The sequence below is a fragment of the Podarcis tiliguerta genome, assembly GCF_965153285.1.
Source record: "Podarcis tiliguerta genome assembly, chromosome: 17".
Lineage (NCBI taxonomy): Eukaryota > Metazoa > Chordata > Lepidosauria > Squamata > Lacertidae > Podarcis > Podarcis tiliguerta.
The window spans coordinates 18,164,713-18,181,284 of NC_139550.1; the positions used below are offsets into that span (position 1 = coordinate 18,164,713).

The 16,572-nt window shown below is 41.7% G+C and overlaps 1 protein-coding gene across 34 annotated transcripts in view; it reads left to right on the forward strand.

The window, feature by feature from the left end:
* The window catches only part of MPDZ (multiple PDZ domain crumbs cell polarity complex component), a 107,685-nt gene extending 93,711 nt beyond the window's left edge, over positions 1-13,974 (forward strand). For 26 of the 34 annotated variants that reach the window (XM_083419226.1, XM_083419210.1, XM_083419197.1 and 23 more), the window contains 6 exons: positions 1,120-1,163; positions 3,553-3,675; positions 5,518-5,622; positions 7,474-7,586; positions 7,765-7,888; positions 8,741-13,974. In XM_083419226.1, coding sequence (XP_083275352.1) covers positions 1,120-1,163; positions 3,553-3,675; positions 5,518-5,622; positions 7,474-7,586; positions 7,765-7,888; positions 8,741-8,887 — 656 coding nt within the window. In that variant the 3' untranslated portion in view covers positions 8,888-13,974. The remainder of the gene's footprint in view (positions 1-1,119; positions 1,164-3,552; positions 3,676-5,517; positions 5,623-7,473; positions 7,587-7,764; positions 7,889-8,740) is intronic. The other 8 variants (XM_083419200.1, XM_083419227.1, XM_083419208.1 and 5 more) reach the window with 1 other exon arrangement.
* The last annotated feature ends 2,598 nt before the right edge of the window (positions 13,975-16,572 follow it).

Consider the following 16,572-nt stretch of genomic DNA (forward strand, 5'->3'; position numbering starts at 1 on the left):
GTGCCATTGGAGGATGATTTCTGTTCTCATCCTGAAGCAAAGTTCTTAACCCGAGGTACTATTTCTGGGTTAGCAGAGTCTGTAACCTGAAACATATGTAACCCGAGGTACCATTGTATATCCATATGCATTACTGTGGGTAATTTAGTAATCCTCAGTATTGTTTCGGTGGTATTTCTTTCCTTCTATTTATTTTGCCTCGGTACAATTCAGATAACAGTTGATATTTCATTATTATATAAAAATATAACAAATTATCTTATCAATTGAAAGTATACATATAAAAAGATTTTGTGCACTGGGGCTGAAAGCGATATTCATGACAGAACCTCAGTGACTTCAGAAATAAACAAAACAAAACTCTGTTCTTGTTTATTGGCCATTGATTAAAAATTCCCTCTAGGAAGGAAATGTTTAAGCCAGGGATGATGGGCAGATTTTGTTTTCTACTTTATTTTTGACTAGAACTACCAGATATACCAACCAGAGACTGTGGTTAAATTTTTTTGCCCCCCACCCAAGAGAGTGGGACCCTAAGCTATAGCTTGTTTAGCTTATATGTAAATTCAGCACTGAGTAGATCCCAGTCTTTATTATGCCCACCCTAATTGAAACAATCAAGAACCAGCTTTTCTTGTGTCAGTATTCACCAGTATGGGAGTACTGCCACTTCTTTTTCTGTTGCCAGGGGCAGCCATTTTTTTGCTGGCACCCACAACACTTTTATTAAGATACAAGTAGCAGCACTTCATTTTTATTTTTTTTTTTACCAAAAAAAAAAAAAAAAAAAAGCACTGGTTATTTCTGTGGGGGGAAATCAAGCAAGTTCCCCATTGCCTCTGATGCAGCACATAACCCTGACTTTCCAGCAGCAACTTAATGACCAAACAAATGTCATGAAGGAAAGAGGGAGGTGTGCTTAAGGAAAAAAGTATCATTTTTGTGTGCTTTTAAGTAAACAAGCAAACCTAGAGACTAGCGCCACCAGGTTCCTTAAACTGCTTTGAAAACAATGTAACCTTTTACAGTGATAAAAATAAATTGTTCTGGAGTGCATGGAAAATAATGTTTCAAAGTGGAAAAAACCAAAGATAACAGTGCTGTTTCCCTTTTTAACAGTAGCATCTGAAATACAAGGATTAAGAACAGTCGAAATAAAAAAGGTAAGTAGAACCTAGAAGCTGGTATAAAATTAAGGAGAATTGATTACTAACTTGAATAGATGCAGGATTGCATCCTGCATCAATTTGGCTATTCTGCTTAATGGATGATTTCGACTGCATTATATTTTATTAGATTTGGTTTTTTTATCAATAGACCTCTCACACATATTTTGAAGTTACATAACCCAAATTACCATTATTTATCCAAGGAAAGAAAGTTAGGTTTGGAGATTTGAAAATTGCTTCTCTGCCTGATTTTTGGGTGAACCTATCAGTAGTCTTATTTACTTTGGAATTGCAGAATCGGAATCTTCAGAATGTTTTGTATCTCTTCCTTTTACAAACATACCGTCATTACGAATTTATATCGTGCTTTTGGTGGAAACCAGAGAGCTCCTGCTAGCATTCTGAAAAGCTGAGGCATGCCCAGTGGGCAGGTTGGTTTTGTTGCTTTCCTACTTTAAAATAATCCCATATTACAAGCTGTCTTTGTAAGCACCTTCCGTTCCAGAAACAATGTGCCAAATGGCATGGAGATGGACATGTTGTGGAAGAAGCACAAGCCCAAATCTCCCTTGATCATGCACAGCTATTTACAAAGCTGTTCCTTATCCTCGTCTTTGTCAGGAATCTTCAGATCATTTCAAAACACAAACACTGAGCTCCAGAACAGGAATAGAATAAAGTAGGTGCAAGAGCTGTGTTCAAATTCCACTTCCTGCAATGAACTTTTAAATAAAGGTTTTAAATTGCACAAAACAGCAAGAGGAATAAAACTGGACAAGCGATGCTCTCCATTGTGGAAACTTTAACTGACAAGAATGCTTGCTTTGCAATGCAGTTGCTATGAAACATGCAGGAAGACGCAGCTGCTCAGATAATGTGGCCCCACGCCATCTGGGCCTTGAGATGCTGACGTTAAAATCCTTGAGCTGAACACAATGGCTAATAAAGCATCAAGTTGAGCTCCTACAGAAGATGTGGGATACAGTTGCTGCAGCGAAAATTCCTCACAGAAAACAAGCCTATTAGACTGTGCAAAGTTGCAGCCATTAAATACTTAATGCAAAAGGCAGCATTAAACAAAGTGCAAGATTCACAGATTGCCATGCTATTCCCCCTCAGCAGGCTCAGAGATTGGACGTTGTACGCGCAAAGAAGCACTAGAGGGAGCTTGGCTTTCTTTATATAGCTGTTTCATTTTTACTTCCACATACAGTGGTACCTCTGGTTGAGAACTTAATTCATTACGGAGGTCCTTTCTTAACCTGAAACTGTTCTTAACCTGAGGTACCACTTTAGCTAATGGGGCCTCCCGCTGCCGCCGCACCGCCGGCATGCAATTTCTGTTCCCATTCTGAGGTAAATTTCTTAACCCGAAGTACTATTTCTGGGTTAGCAGAGTCTGTAACCTGAAGCATCTGTAACCTGAAGCGTCTGTAACCCGAGGTACCACTGTACAGTAGACTAGGGTTCATTGGATTGGTTACAAAGAATTAGGGCAGTAGGAATAGAACAATGTTAACAATGAAATGATAACTTGGCTGAATCAAGCCAATTCAAAGTGTTGGTGCTGATCTGTATACCTTCGGAACGTCTCCACCCCCATCGTTCGGCCCAGACACCGAGGTCCAGCTCCGAGAGCCTTTTGGCTGTTCTCCCATTGCGTTAAGTGGACTTACAGGGAATCAGACAGAGGGCCTTCTTGATAGTGGCGCCCACCCTCCTGTCAGATGTCAAGGAAATAAACAACTATCCAACTTTTAGAAGACATCTGAAGGCAGCCCTGTATGGGGGAGTTTTTAACCTGTTATCAAGATAACCAGGTGACAGCAAAAACTGCAAAAAAAAAAAAAAAAAGTAGGGACAATTAAGATATATTATTTGATTAACTTTCTAACATTGCTCAGGTTTTTTTTTTTAATCAAAAGAAAGCCTGTTGCTTCACATGTCTTAACTGTGGCTAAAGGATTATGTATCAGTTCTGTTATTTGTATTGATGTAAACGTCTAGAACGTATTTCGTATAACTAAGCATTTAGCTTTATCCTCAGTATATTGTATTTTATTTTATTGCTATGCCTAGTGGCTGATGCAAATAAAGCTTCTGTTTGAAGCAGCCCACAGTGGTTGGGGCAACCCAGTCAGATGGGCAAAATAATAATAATAATAATAATAATAATAATAATAATAAGAAGAAGAAGAAGAAGAAGAAGAAGAAGAAGAAGAAGAAGAGGAAGTTAAGATGGGAAGCCTTTGGCCATAGATGGGGATGAAGGGCGTTGTAGTCTAACAGTGATTGCCAGCTCTGATTTTAGAACTTGCACAAAACGATTCGAGTGTTGAATAATAGCAGCTTTTCTTTTGTTGTTGTTGATTTTGTGTTACAGGGCCCTTCAGATTCCTTGGGAGTTAGTATTGCTGGTGGCGTCGGAAGCCCTCTTGGAGATGTTCCGATTTTTATAGCCATGATGCATCCTAATGGAGTTGCAGCTCAAACTCAGAAATTGAGGGTAAGAAAAGAGTAAAACAAAACCTTGAAAATGAAATGTTCTAACTTCAAGATAACAACTTCACTTGTTGCTTTTCACCCTCAAATAGGTGTCTTGGGGGGGGGGCGGAGGTGTCTAGCAAATGGTGTGGCAAATTCCAGAAAGGCTGTAGACTCCTTCAACTCACTTCAAAGGAAGAAGGCAGGGTCTTTTCTTTTTCTTGGCCCATTCCCACACTGAAACTACTTCAGTTGCAGAGCACATTGAACATCTCGGAAGGGATGGTGTCGAATGCAGAAAGGCTTCGGTTAAAAACCTGTGAACCCCTCCCACTTGGTTGGCTCAGAAATCTTAAGACACTGCATGGATGGGTGAAAAGTTCAAGCAGGGGTGCTTGACGGTGCGAGCAGAATAAAGGTGGATCCACCTCAGGTCAACTCCCCAACTTGATTCCACCACACCCTCACAAGCAGTCTCCTCAACTCAATTTTGTTTATGCACACCAGCCGCTAGTATGTCATTTGTTTCCACAAGCACAGTTTTGACGGGCCACATTCAGGGAAGTTGCTAGAGAAGGACTTTTGCCTTAGAAGTCTTCTGCCTGGATGGGCATTTGTGCCGAAGCAGCAGTTTTTCACGGTGCAGACACTGAAATAGGCTGCCAAGGGAGGGAAGCACCTGTGGATCTACCTGTGAACCCACAAACACCTGGCTTGTGGCCAGATCTTACGTTATACTCATTCGTATATATATATATATATATATATATATAAACAAACATACATCCAAAGATCATACAGAATCCACATATTGAGATTACTCTGAATCGCCTGACTTCCCCCCCCCATCCCATCCATGGGTCCTCTTAATTCTGTTTTCAACTGCATATTAATGCTTCTCAATTTTTTCATCTTACTAAGTTATCTGTACTTTCTGTTATATTACAAGTGTATTTAGAATCCTGCTCATGTTTTGACCTGTCTGCAGTGATTTTGCATATGCATTATAAACATTTCCCATTCTTTTTTTTAAATATCTTGTCCTCTTGGTTCCTGCGCTTCCCAGTTAATTTTGCCATTTCAGCATAGTCCATCAACTTGATTTGCCATTCTTCTTTGGTTGGGGTTGTCTCTTCCTTCCATCTCTGGGTGAGCAGCATCCGAGCGGCCATTGTGGCATACATGAACAATTTCCTCTGGTCTTTTGGGATCTCGGTGCCTATAATTCCTAGTAAAAAAGCTTCTGTTTTTTTTAACAAAGGTTATTTTAAACATTTTTCCCCCGTTTCATTATATATCATTTCCCATTACATTACTATACCACCACATGTTATACTCTTCATGAGTGACCTTTTTAAAGACCATCTTCCTTGCCTGCTTATACTTCCGGAGGCAGGAGCAAGTTCTCACATTTTTTTGCTATTATTCCTGCAATCAGCAAAGGCTGAAAAGCCCTTGAAAGACTTGTCCCTTGCCGTCTTCAAAACCCTCACAATAGAATGAAGCTTCCAGCACCTTCGCAAAGGGAAGAAGGGAATCACTACTGAGAATTTTTCCATCTATCTTTGCAATGGACAGGAGAAGCTGAGCACAAAATAATCCACCACCTGAGCAATACCTTATTTTTAATGGTACAGACATAAAGTGCTTTCCCGAGCTGCAGTTCTGTGGCAAGCACTTGGCAATGCAGAATGTGTATCTGTGGTGATCTGTACTACATACTTAGGGAAGCAGTTTCAAACCTGCCTTGAAATGGGGAGGGGGTTGTTAAAAATCCTCCTTGCCCAGTGACTTTCAAGAGGCCAACTTGATATCATTGGCATCTGACTTCTCATCCCCCACCCTTCCCTCTTTTATATTCCAGGTAGGGGATAGGATCGTTAGCATCTGTGGAACACCAACCGAAGGAATGACTCATTCTCAGGCTGTCAGCTTGTTAAAAAATGCTTCTGGCACTATTGAAATACAGGTAAAAAAAAAACACAACAGAGACAAAAATAAAGATTGCCCGCAGAGCTATTCAGAACATTTATTCAAACTTTGTTTTCAAGGACAGAAATTATAGCCTTTGAGGGTCTGAGGAGACTTTAGCTTCCAGTGGCTGTAATTTAATATATTTTGTCCATGGAATGGTTTATCCATTTTGATGAACGGTTAGTAGCCACAATGTTTCATTGTTGTTGTTTTTCACACGGTTTGTAATCAACGTGTTCCCTGAAACAGCTTTGGGCTGCAATTATAGGCAATGGTATGCACAGGGGAGAACTGGAAGCATAACTGAAGGTGTTTAGCAGCTGATCGCATGGATGAACAGGCAAGCGATTCCCTGTTAAAGGGAATAGCTTTTTACCCAGTCCACTGTGCGAACTTCTGTTTGCCCAGTCCATTGTGTGGCTGGTAGCAGGAGGGGGGAAAAAATCTAAACAGCTTTCAAAGCATAAATATTACTTTCTGAACCATGGGAGCCCAGGTAGTTTCATTATGTCACACATGCAAGCCATAATTGGATCTTCACGGGCATTCAAGATATCAGATGGTCCAAAAGCCATGGGTACACTTGGAAACTTGTCAGTTCTTTCCAAATTCAGGCCTGTTTGCTTTAGGACATTTCCACATAAAGCACAGGACATTAAGGGTGTATGTCTCGGTGTGCATTGGTGTGAGCCTGCTGTGGTTAGATGTGCAACCTCGAAGCATCAGGCTAAGAGGAGATGCATTATTCCTCCTTGCAGCCACAGAAGCTGCGCACAGCCCTAATAAGTTACCTTTGCGGCAGTTGCAAAGTTGCCTTCCAGCACTATTCTGGAAAAGTGTTTAGAACTTTTAAAAAACACCTGATTGGTAAAAAAAAAGGGAGAGGGAACTGAAGAAATGTTAAACTTGCAAAGCACTTGAATAAATTTAACCTGTCTGAAGCATGCGGGTGGGACCAAATAGGAAATGAAAATCATGTTGGTAAGAGAAAAAGCCAAGCTTGCTCCAAAGGAAAACACACGAACACAAACTGACCCTCATGTTTTTAGGTTGTGTATCTGTGAGCGTTAACAGAGCAATTGCTGTCAGAGTTCTGAACATAGCTGTTAACTTTTCCCTTTTCTTGCGAGGAATCCTATTCAGAATAAGGGAATTTCCCTTTTAAAAAGGGAACAGTTGACAGCTATGGTTCTGAGTGGAACCACAGGTGCAAATCTGTCTCTGAAACAAGCATGTATGAATTAAAGAAAACAATAATTGGAAACATTTGGCAAAGTGTGTGTGGCTTCAAACACTATACAGTTCTCGGGCTGCATTTGGTAGAAAAACAATGGAGGACACAGAAGCATTCAGTTGATGTTGCCCCATCAGTTTTAGTCCATTTCCTGCTACAAAATCTTGCACATTCTCACAAGAGCAACCCTGTCCGTATCCAAAGCAAGGCACCATTTGTCTGGCTTGGGAACCAGAAACAGTAATGCTGCTATTGTGTTTGTAAATCACCTAGGAAATGCTTCATATTTCCATCTGCATCTTAAAAGTGTCCTTGCAAGCACATACAAAAGCCTCAGATCCTGATCAACACCTGAAGTGGAGACTTGCACGCTTCTTCCAGTGACGTACACAAGCTCCTTGGGTTTCTCCCTCTGAGGAACATACACAGGTCAATCCTTTGGATTTTGCAGGGAGGAGAAGCAAGTGAGAAAATAACAAGCGCAACTCTCCCACCGATTCTGACATCCTCCACTCTCTTGCCTGCCCATAACAACTGTGGGGCTTCTCTGCATGCTGTTTTCATGGGATAATCTGTGTACTCGTTTCATTTATATTTAAACTGAACCTGCAGGTCGTAGCTGGTGGAGATGTCAGTGTCATAACCAGCCAGCAGCAAGATCCACCAACATCTAGCCTTTCGTTTGCTGGGCTAACAACAAACAGCATCTTTCAAGATGATTTGGGGTGAGTGGCTATGCTGAAACTAGTATCTTAAAGGGGGGGGGATGGTCCCATACATTGGCATATGTTCCCGTGACCAACCAGTCACCTCTTCATGTGACCTTTGGAGCAAAAAGATTTGCCCATCCCTGATTCAGAGTGGCTGTTGCTGAACTTCACCTTTCTGACTCTTGCCTTACAGACCTCCACAGTATAAAACCATCACTCTGGATCGGGGACCCGATGGCTTGGGCTTCAGCATTGTAGGCGGGTATGGAAGTCCTCATGGAGATCTGCCCATTTATGTTAAGACTGTGTTTGCAAAGGTATGCGCCAAGATCAAATTTTTGTTTTAATTAAGTTGTTACTGAAGATTTTCTTGCGTTACCAAACAACAAGGAGAAGTACATATAGCGTCTCCACTTTCAATTCATATAGGTTTTTTCACAACTCGTTCACATCTGGTATGAGTGTCATAGGCTTCTTGTGATTGGGAGGAAAGAAAGGGGAAGAAAGAGAGAAGGAGGGAGATGGGGGGGGGGTTGTCATTTCGTTCTATTGCATAGTGTTAGTGCAGGGCAGGCATGTCCGACCAGTCGATCATGATCTACTGGTCGATCACGTGATCCTGGTTGATCATGATGCACCCCGCCCTCGTTGCTATTTCCTCTCGCTGCCACCGGTGCTTTTGTGAATGCCTTGATTCCCTGCATTTGCAAGCAGAGTGTGTGAAGGCGTGGACTGTAGGGTGAGTGATTTTATGCAACTCACTCCCCCTAAAAATAGCTCAACAACTATGGGCAATGACAATGGGTAAATCGCCCCCTGTTTTATTAAACTGGGAGTAGATCACAGTCTCTATAGAGTTGGGCATGCCTGGTGTAGAGATAGGTCATTGTCTTTTCATGCTGTGTATAAAGGGGAACCACAACTGGGTGAAGGTGTCCTCCTTTGCTTGTCCCCATGTTAGTTTAAATTTATGACTCCCACTACTTGGAATTAACATTTCAAATACAGAAATACAGTTTGTATTTCAATTTATATCTTTTCTAATTTACTTGTGGGGCAAAAACCATCACCCTAACTTTTGTGTGTGTTGTTGTTGTTTTAATTGCTGTATAAACTTGCTGCAGTAAACTGCAGGCACAATCCAGTACTTGGCTGCTTTTCAATTTCAGGGTGCCGCAGCAGAAGATGGGCGCCTGAAGAGAGGGGATCAGATAATTGCCGTCAATGGGCAGAGCTTGGAAGGGATCACACACGAAGAAGCGGTGGCTATTCTGAAAAGGACAAAAGGAACGGTGACCCTGACTGTTCTCTCTTGAACCCTCTTCTCCCGAATTTTGGGTCAGCACAGTTACTCTGTCCACATTCCACACAGCAAAGAGAATGGAAATGCTTATATCGTTCTCTTGCTCACTGCAGCTGCCGGATTGTTTTACATCATAGGTGGAAAACACAACCACAGCAACAAATGATCTTATTTTTATACACAGTAGAAATAGTTTCTTGCTGTCAAGGTACAGAGGTTGGTTTCTGTAGCATAGGACAGTGGCAGGAGAACTTGAGAGCAGTACTAATAGAATCAAAAAGGAAGGGAATCAATGAAATGAGAAAAAGATAAAGTAATTACGAGACACTTGATGTGTGATGGTGGGTGGGGAGGGGAGGGCATGTTCTGAAATTCCGAAACTGTGTGAACTTTGGCTTTGGCAACGTTAAATTTCCAAACATCAGCTAGCCAGTCATGACCTCTGACAACAAAGGAACCTCTCAAGGTTGTGTGTCAGTCAGTCTGATTTAAGTTTACCACTGTTCTTTAGCTTTGTGTCCATCTGTGAAACTTAGACAAGTTCCTTTCTGCAATATTATTGCTAGGGAGCAACACTTTTAAAAGGGTCATATTGGAAGCTTGCTGGATATTCATGAGAATCATAAGACTGGATTGGACTGCCTGGCCTTTTTTTAATGGTAGCAAAACGACAATCACTGAATAGGATTTGTGTGTGCTAGCAATGCCTGTCTGTTGCAAAGGTTGCAGAGATACAGTGCAGCGCCTCTCCCTTCCCTATGGAATCACTGGCAGTGATAGGAATGCTGTCCGGGATCAGAGGTATAGACTTTGGGGAGTTGCAGCTTTAGCCCCTTTCAGTGGTGTAGCTGTTTGTTCTGTCCCACAGAACTAAATGGGGCTCTCAATATTTAATGCCATGCCCCAGATTTCATTTCTTAAGTCTTGGAGTGTAATAAAGCTCCATAAGAACTCTCCATATAAAACACATGTCCTAACCGTCATCATGGAAATTACTAATCCTAAATTAATTTTAAAATTAAAGCATTCAGTATATGGTTGCAGACAGAGAGAGAGAGAAATGGGAAAGTTGACTGTATTTTTGTTAGCAGAGGTGGCTCTAGGGGTATGGCAACTGGTATGGTCACACTGAGCTTTCAGGATGCCAGAGCAGGCATGCCAGTATCACTCTAATGGAAAGTGAGAGGCGACGGTGGCGGGGGGGGGGGAATGCTGTATTTGGGCGATGCACATGGTTGCACTGAAATTTGAGATGCTAAGGTCCGCCACTGCTGTTAGAAGACAAATCTAAAGGAAACGATTTGGAAGCACCTAGTTGTGTCACTGTGGCACCTGACTTAGAATATTTGGCAAGCCTAACTAAGAAAGTATGTATAGCGGCATGCCAAATAGATGTTTGAAGCAGGCACAGTTACAAAGACTCTAAGCCGAGTTCCAGAACTCCATAAATAACCAAGGCATGAGATGTTGATCTTTTACAAGAACGTTTTCCATCTCAAGAACTAGAGATATCATCAAAGCAGTTAGTTAGCAGCCATGTAAATCTGTCTATCAGAATGGCTGCAGTCTTCACTCCAAATGCATAATTTCTTTGCACATGTGCCTGGGAGCCTTGTAGGGTGCAAGAAACACCAGGTCAACACAGTTTCTGCAGGAAACAAGGGGCTGCCCTTGCTACTTTGCTGTATTTAAGTTCTCTGTAGGAGCCATGGTGACACCTGTTCATGATTGGAATTTGGGCTTAAGAAGGATGTTCCTGCAGCTGAGATGAACTAGCAGACCTGAAGCTTTTCTTTTTCTTTTCTTGCCTCTGAAGCATGTGAACTTGATTCACTTGCCTAGACTCTAAGGCACAGGTAAGAAACCTGTGGCCCTACTACTCACATCTCTGACCTGGGGCTGATGGAAGTTGGAGACCATCATGGATGTCTTCCCCCAGCCCCAAGGTAATGCCTCATATTAAGTCAGACTCTTGGCGCATCCAATTATATACTGCCAATGCTGACTGTGGCTCTCCTGGGCCTCAGTCTAGAATCCATTCAACTAAAGACCCCAGCATTTAAACCTTTAAACTTTCTTTGGACAAGGCATCTGCACTGCCATTGAGCTCCTCCAACAGTGACCCATAATGGAGTCATATACCCAGCCACCACCATCTTGTTGGCATCTGCTTTCTCTTTATAATACCCAGTGGTCTTAATGACATGGGCTAATGTGTGGCAGCAGGTCAGGCTGGAGGAGCCTTCTGGGGAGGGGTTGTATTAGTTGGTCCCTGCAGTCCCTGCCAGCCCTATGATCTCATGCTTACACTGTCAAGAGTTTGTCTTATGAACCTGTGAAATCTGCAGTACAGGGACACTTGCAAAAAGCAGCATTGGTTTGAGAATGCTGTTGCTCCCACCAGCAGAAGTAGAAAAATCCAAGGGTCGCATCCAGTTTGAGTTTATAGAGGATTAGATTGGCTAAAGTCTGCCCATGCCTGCTGTTTTTATGTTGTGTATACATGAACATACTGCAGATATCTGGTATACCCTGTACTTGAAAGATGAATATTGTTCTTAATCGCTGCTCTGCTTCAGAGTTTATTTATGCAGAAAGTAGTACCTCATAAGAGGTTGTACTAACTTTTCTATGAACAAATGCCCCGTAATGTCCCAAATCCCTGCCACTGCCCATGATGTTGAATGCTTGATCATAATTTAGTTCTTTGAGCATTGTGAACAAAACCGGCCCAAATAGCCGACAGTTTTGGGGAGTGAAATGAGAAACGCTCAAAGAGTAGCACTAGGATGTCGAAGGTAAACAAGGAAGACTCACGCATTAGTCTACAAACAGGAGCTGCTGTTTATTGGATGGAGGATTTATCAGGAAGAAGGTTTATGAATCAGGTAATAAGTAAACATCTGCTAGCACAATCCTAAACGTGTTATAACTCAGAAGCCAAACCTTAAGTTTAAGCCTGAGTTAAGTCCCAATCAACACAGTGGAGCTTACTTCTGAGCAGATATGTAGGATTACTCTCTCATGTCTTTATACTTGTAGCCTGCAAAACATTTCCTACTCCTCTAACAACACCCACCCTCCAAGGCTTCTCCTATAAGCGCTCCAATTTCCTTCACCCAATATCTTTGTCCACTCAGCCAAGCAGGGAAGGTTCACATTTTGTGAACCTCTTTTTCCTCCTGTGATAGATGCTGCCCCTTCAGAGATTTTAGGTGGGTAGACTTCTTCTTTTTTTGTGGGGGAGACACTGCAGAGGGGAAAACACCCACCATGCATTCATGCAATGTTTCCATTGCAAGCCCTTTCACAGTCTAAGCAAACTTTTTCAGCAGGGAGCCGGTCCACTGTCGCTCAGACCTTGTGGGGGGCCGGACTACTTTTTTGGGGGGGAACGAATTCCTATGCCCCACAAATAATCCAGAGATGCATTTTGAATAAAAGCACACGTTCTACTCATGTAAAAACATGCTGATTCCTGGACCGTCCGCAAGCCAGATTTAGAAGGTGATTGGGCCACATCTGGCCTCCGGGCCTTAGTTTGCCTACCCATGGTCTACAGCAGGGGTGGCCACCTCCTAAGAGACTGCAATCTAATTTCATAATTAAAATCTGGCAATGATCTACCCCTGTTTTTTAAGGGGTTCAGCTCAAAGTTGTTGAGCTTTCTTTGGGAGGAAGGCAGGCCCTGTTTTTGTCAGGTCAGGTCAAGGTTGTTGGTGGGGGTTAAGGTGCAGGCTTTTTTGGGGAGGGGAGTTCTGCTTTTTGGAAGGGGAAGTAGGGGTTAAGTCACTCACATTGCTATGGATGAAAACAGTCACAAAGACGGAGCTTCTTCGTCTTCTCTTCCTGAGTTCAAACAACAATGCAGGGTGGCACGAGGGGGCATGGCAGGAGTCAGATTTACCAATGCAGAGGAAAGGGAGCCAAAAATTTACCGCTATCTAACAAAACATTGCAGGGATGTACCAGTAGATCGTGATTGACTTGCTGGACATCCCTGGTCTACAGCTTTGTTGTTACACCTTGTCTGAAAGTGGCATTTTTTCCCTTCCTAATAACAATGTAATCATGATGCAGATAATCTGATTTGGCTCTGTAATGTTACTGAGAGGCAAGGAAGCTACTTCAGAGTGAGTGAAATGCCTATTCCAGAAGTACTGCTCATTCTGAATTAGATTTGTCAGCCCCCATCAACTGGCTGTGCGTTGATGTTATTGTTACTACAAAGGAAGGCTAGTTTTAAAGCAAAATTTTGCACCGCAACTGCAGTTAGTTGGGGCAATGAATAGCACTGAACTAGCATTTTAAAAAATAGCTTTTAGAAGTCTTTCAGGAAACGTTTTGCTCACCTTCGCAAAACACCCTTTTCACACTGGAAATGTCCATCAAAGAACATTTGGTTCTGCACTACACTTTAATAAAACTTTGCAACTTTTACAGCTGAGTTAGGTAAAGCTTAATGTGTGCAACAGAAATTTTCAAATGGTAAAAAATAGGTTCTCTTCCTGAAGCAGTATGTTGTGTTTGCTGTTGTAGCAACGTCAAATCACTTGGTGCAAAAAAAAAAGGGGGGGGGGAGATGTTCATACATCTTAAGAGCACAGGTGTTGCTTCTGTTTTCTACTATTTCAAGAAAATCCCAGAAGGCTGTTGATATTGATTTGTTGCTACTTTATGACACAGACAGTTTAAAAAACAAACCTGAATTAGAATATTTAGGAATACATTCACTTTTTCTCAGAATAAGAGAAAAATAAGATTAGGGAATTTTCCTCAGACATTCTTAGCCGGTAGCTCAGCGCAGCTTAATTAAAAAGAAGTCCTTTGGTATCATTAATTACTTTCAGATACTACATGGGCGTAGAGTGAGAGAGACTCTTCGTAAAGTACTATAACTGGAAACAATCAGTGTTGAATCATTGTCTTGTATGTACTAACAGCTTAGAGTGTGTTATACCTACCTTACCGTATGTGAAACCACTTGAAATATTCTCTATATTTGTAACAGATGTAGTGTACAGATATTTTATTATGGCGTTCATGTTTAAATGCAGATTTAGTTTAATAAATGTGAAGCTATCTATGGTGAACAAGTGAGATTTCAGGTGTCTTGGTTGTTCCTGTAAGGATAAGATGGGTAACAGAGCTTCCGGGTTGGCGCTCCTGGCTGCAGCAGACCTCCTTCGTCTCGGAGGAGACTGCTCTCTGAAAAGAAGGGTCTGACCGCCTACGGCGAGGCGGAGACCCGCTAAAAACCACGGTCGGAGGAAGACCGTGGACTTGGGATCCGGCTGGTGCCAGTAGCGCCTCCCTTACTCGTGGGGAGACCCGGCTACGGGCTCCGGAGCGATGTGGGGTGAGCGGCGCGGCACTTTGGATCGATCGCTGTTTTCAGGGAGTGAAGCCGCACAGCTGCTGTCAGGAAGCGCTAACTTTTCCTGTGGACATTTGGATTAAAGAAACTCTCGTAAGTAATGGAAATTGGATTATAAATTACTGAAACTCGGCATCAGATGGAAGGTTAAAACAGGAAGCCTGCCTTCCACTTTGTAGAAAGATCAAGGCAAAAGTGTGAGAACTGGAGCCTTTAAAAAGTACTTCACAAGGTAATAAATCTGTCACCTAAGCCCTTTAAACCCCCCCTCGGAAGCAGGGAAGAGGGGGAGATTGCTTTTAACAGTTTATAGTCCTGCAGAGCAGGGTACTTTGAACTTATCTTTACCATCTCGAGCCCGGGACCGGGCGGCCAAAACAAGAAAAAGAATCTTTATAACAAGAAATAAATTATTAAGAATTATTAAGAAGAAAAGGATTAAGAGAGAACTCAATCTGTTGTTTACTGTTTGGGAAAGGAAAAAAGGAGTTAAATGACAACTGTTCTTGTGGCTGTGGAAAGTTACAGAAACTCATGTTGGAATGTTACAATTGTTATACCTTTGGATAGAAACTTTCACACAGGCTGCAACTTTACAGACTAAATAAGCATTCGACCTTGACAGCAAGATAACATTGAAAGAACAGACTTGGGAACATGGAGGGAAGAATAGCAGCTCTGTTTGAGCAATTTCAAAAAAAACTGTCTATTTTGGAATTTGGCATTTCTGATTTGAAGGAAAATGTTCACAGCCTGGCTCAAGAAGGGAAAAAATTACTAAACTCGGCCCAAGGATTGGAATTAAATCAACAAGGAAGGACAACTGAGAAGAATATGGATCAAACAGAACAGGTTCCGTTTTTACAAGAGGAACCCCTGGTGGAAAATACAGTAATAGAGCCTCAAGTTGATGGACAAAAAGTGGATTATGAGAGCAAAGAGTTTAAAGGACAGATCTGGATAAGGAGTGCCATGTATGGACTAAGAGACACAGGTTTGATAAGATATATCTTGGAAATTGGCACTCTGAGAAAGTTTGAAGAGGTGAATTTCAGCAACCTTAAAGAGTGTGTGGAGCAAACTTTGGACAATTCTTTGGTCTACAAGAGGAACTACAGAGTTCGGGCAAGCTTGTTCACAAAGGTTAAAGGAGATGTTGAGGGGAATGTGGTTTGGGACACAATTTTAAGCTCAAAAAAGACTCTCCAGACAGGCCAGAAAGATGATTTAAAGGCCTCGGACACCAGGCAGCCTGGCTGATGGACTGAATTTATCGATTGGAAAGACTTTAAAAATTTGTAAAAAGGATTGGCAGCACCTAAAACCGGGGGGATGAGATGGGGGAAAAATTGGAGATTATTAAGTAAAATTGATAAAATATGGTTTTAATAAGTATTTTGAGGGGATGACGGAAGGAAGTTAACTGGTTCCAGGAGTAAGATAAAGAAAATGAAAAATTAAGATATAAGGGTATATAATTATAGAATCTAAGATCAGAAGTTTTAAGATAAATTCTTTTTCTTTATATTATTATTGTTTTTTTTTAAAAAAAAAAAGAGGTAAAGGTAAATAAGGGAAAAAGTATCAAAAGTCGGAGGGAATTTGCCGATTAGATTAAAATCAGGAATATAAAGAGGGAGGTGGGAGGAAGTCATGGAAACAAGTTAAAGGAAAAAAGGGAATGTGAGACTTTGTGTTGTGTGGGGTACTTTTGTGTTTTGTTTTTTGGGATTTTTGTGTAGGGGGATGGGGAAGAGGGTTTTTTGATTTTTGTTTTTCCTTTTTCCTTTTTTTCTTTTGCTGTTCTTTTTTCTTTTCTTTGTTTTTTGTGGGTATGTTTTGTTTTGATGCTACGTTGTTGAAAAATCTTAATAAATATTATTATTAAAAAAAAAAAAAAAAAAAGATGGGTAACAGAATGGCGAGCAGGTGCAAACATTCATTCCACAAACACCTGATGGGATACCTTTGTCCCCATGCTTATTTAATAAATGCAATATACAGATGCCACAAAGAATCCATTCTCGTGTTACAGCCCCCATACTGAAGGCAATTGAGTAGAGGTAGACAGATTTATAGAGGACAAGGCTAATACTCCCATTGCTCAGTCCCTGTTCCTGCCAACCAAGCAGTTCGAAAGCATATCAAGTGCAAGTAGATAAATAGGTACCACTCTGGTGGGAAGGTAAACGACATTTCTGTGTGCTGCTCTGGTTTGCCAGAAGCGGCTTAGTCATGCTGGCCACATGACCCGGAAGCTATATGCTGGCTCCCTCGGCCAATAAATCGAGATGAGCGCCGCAACCCCAGAGTCGGCCACA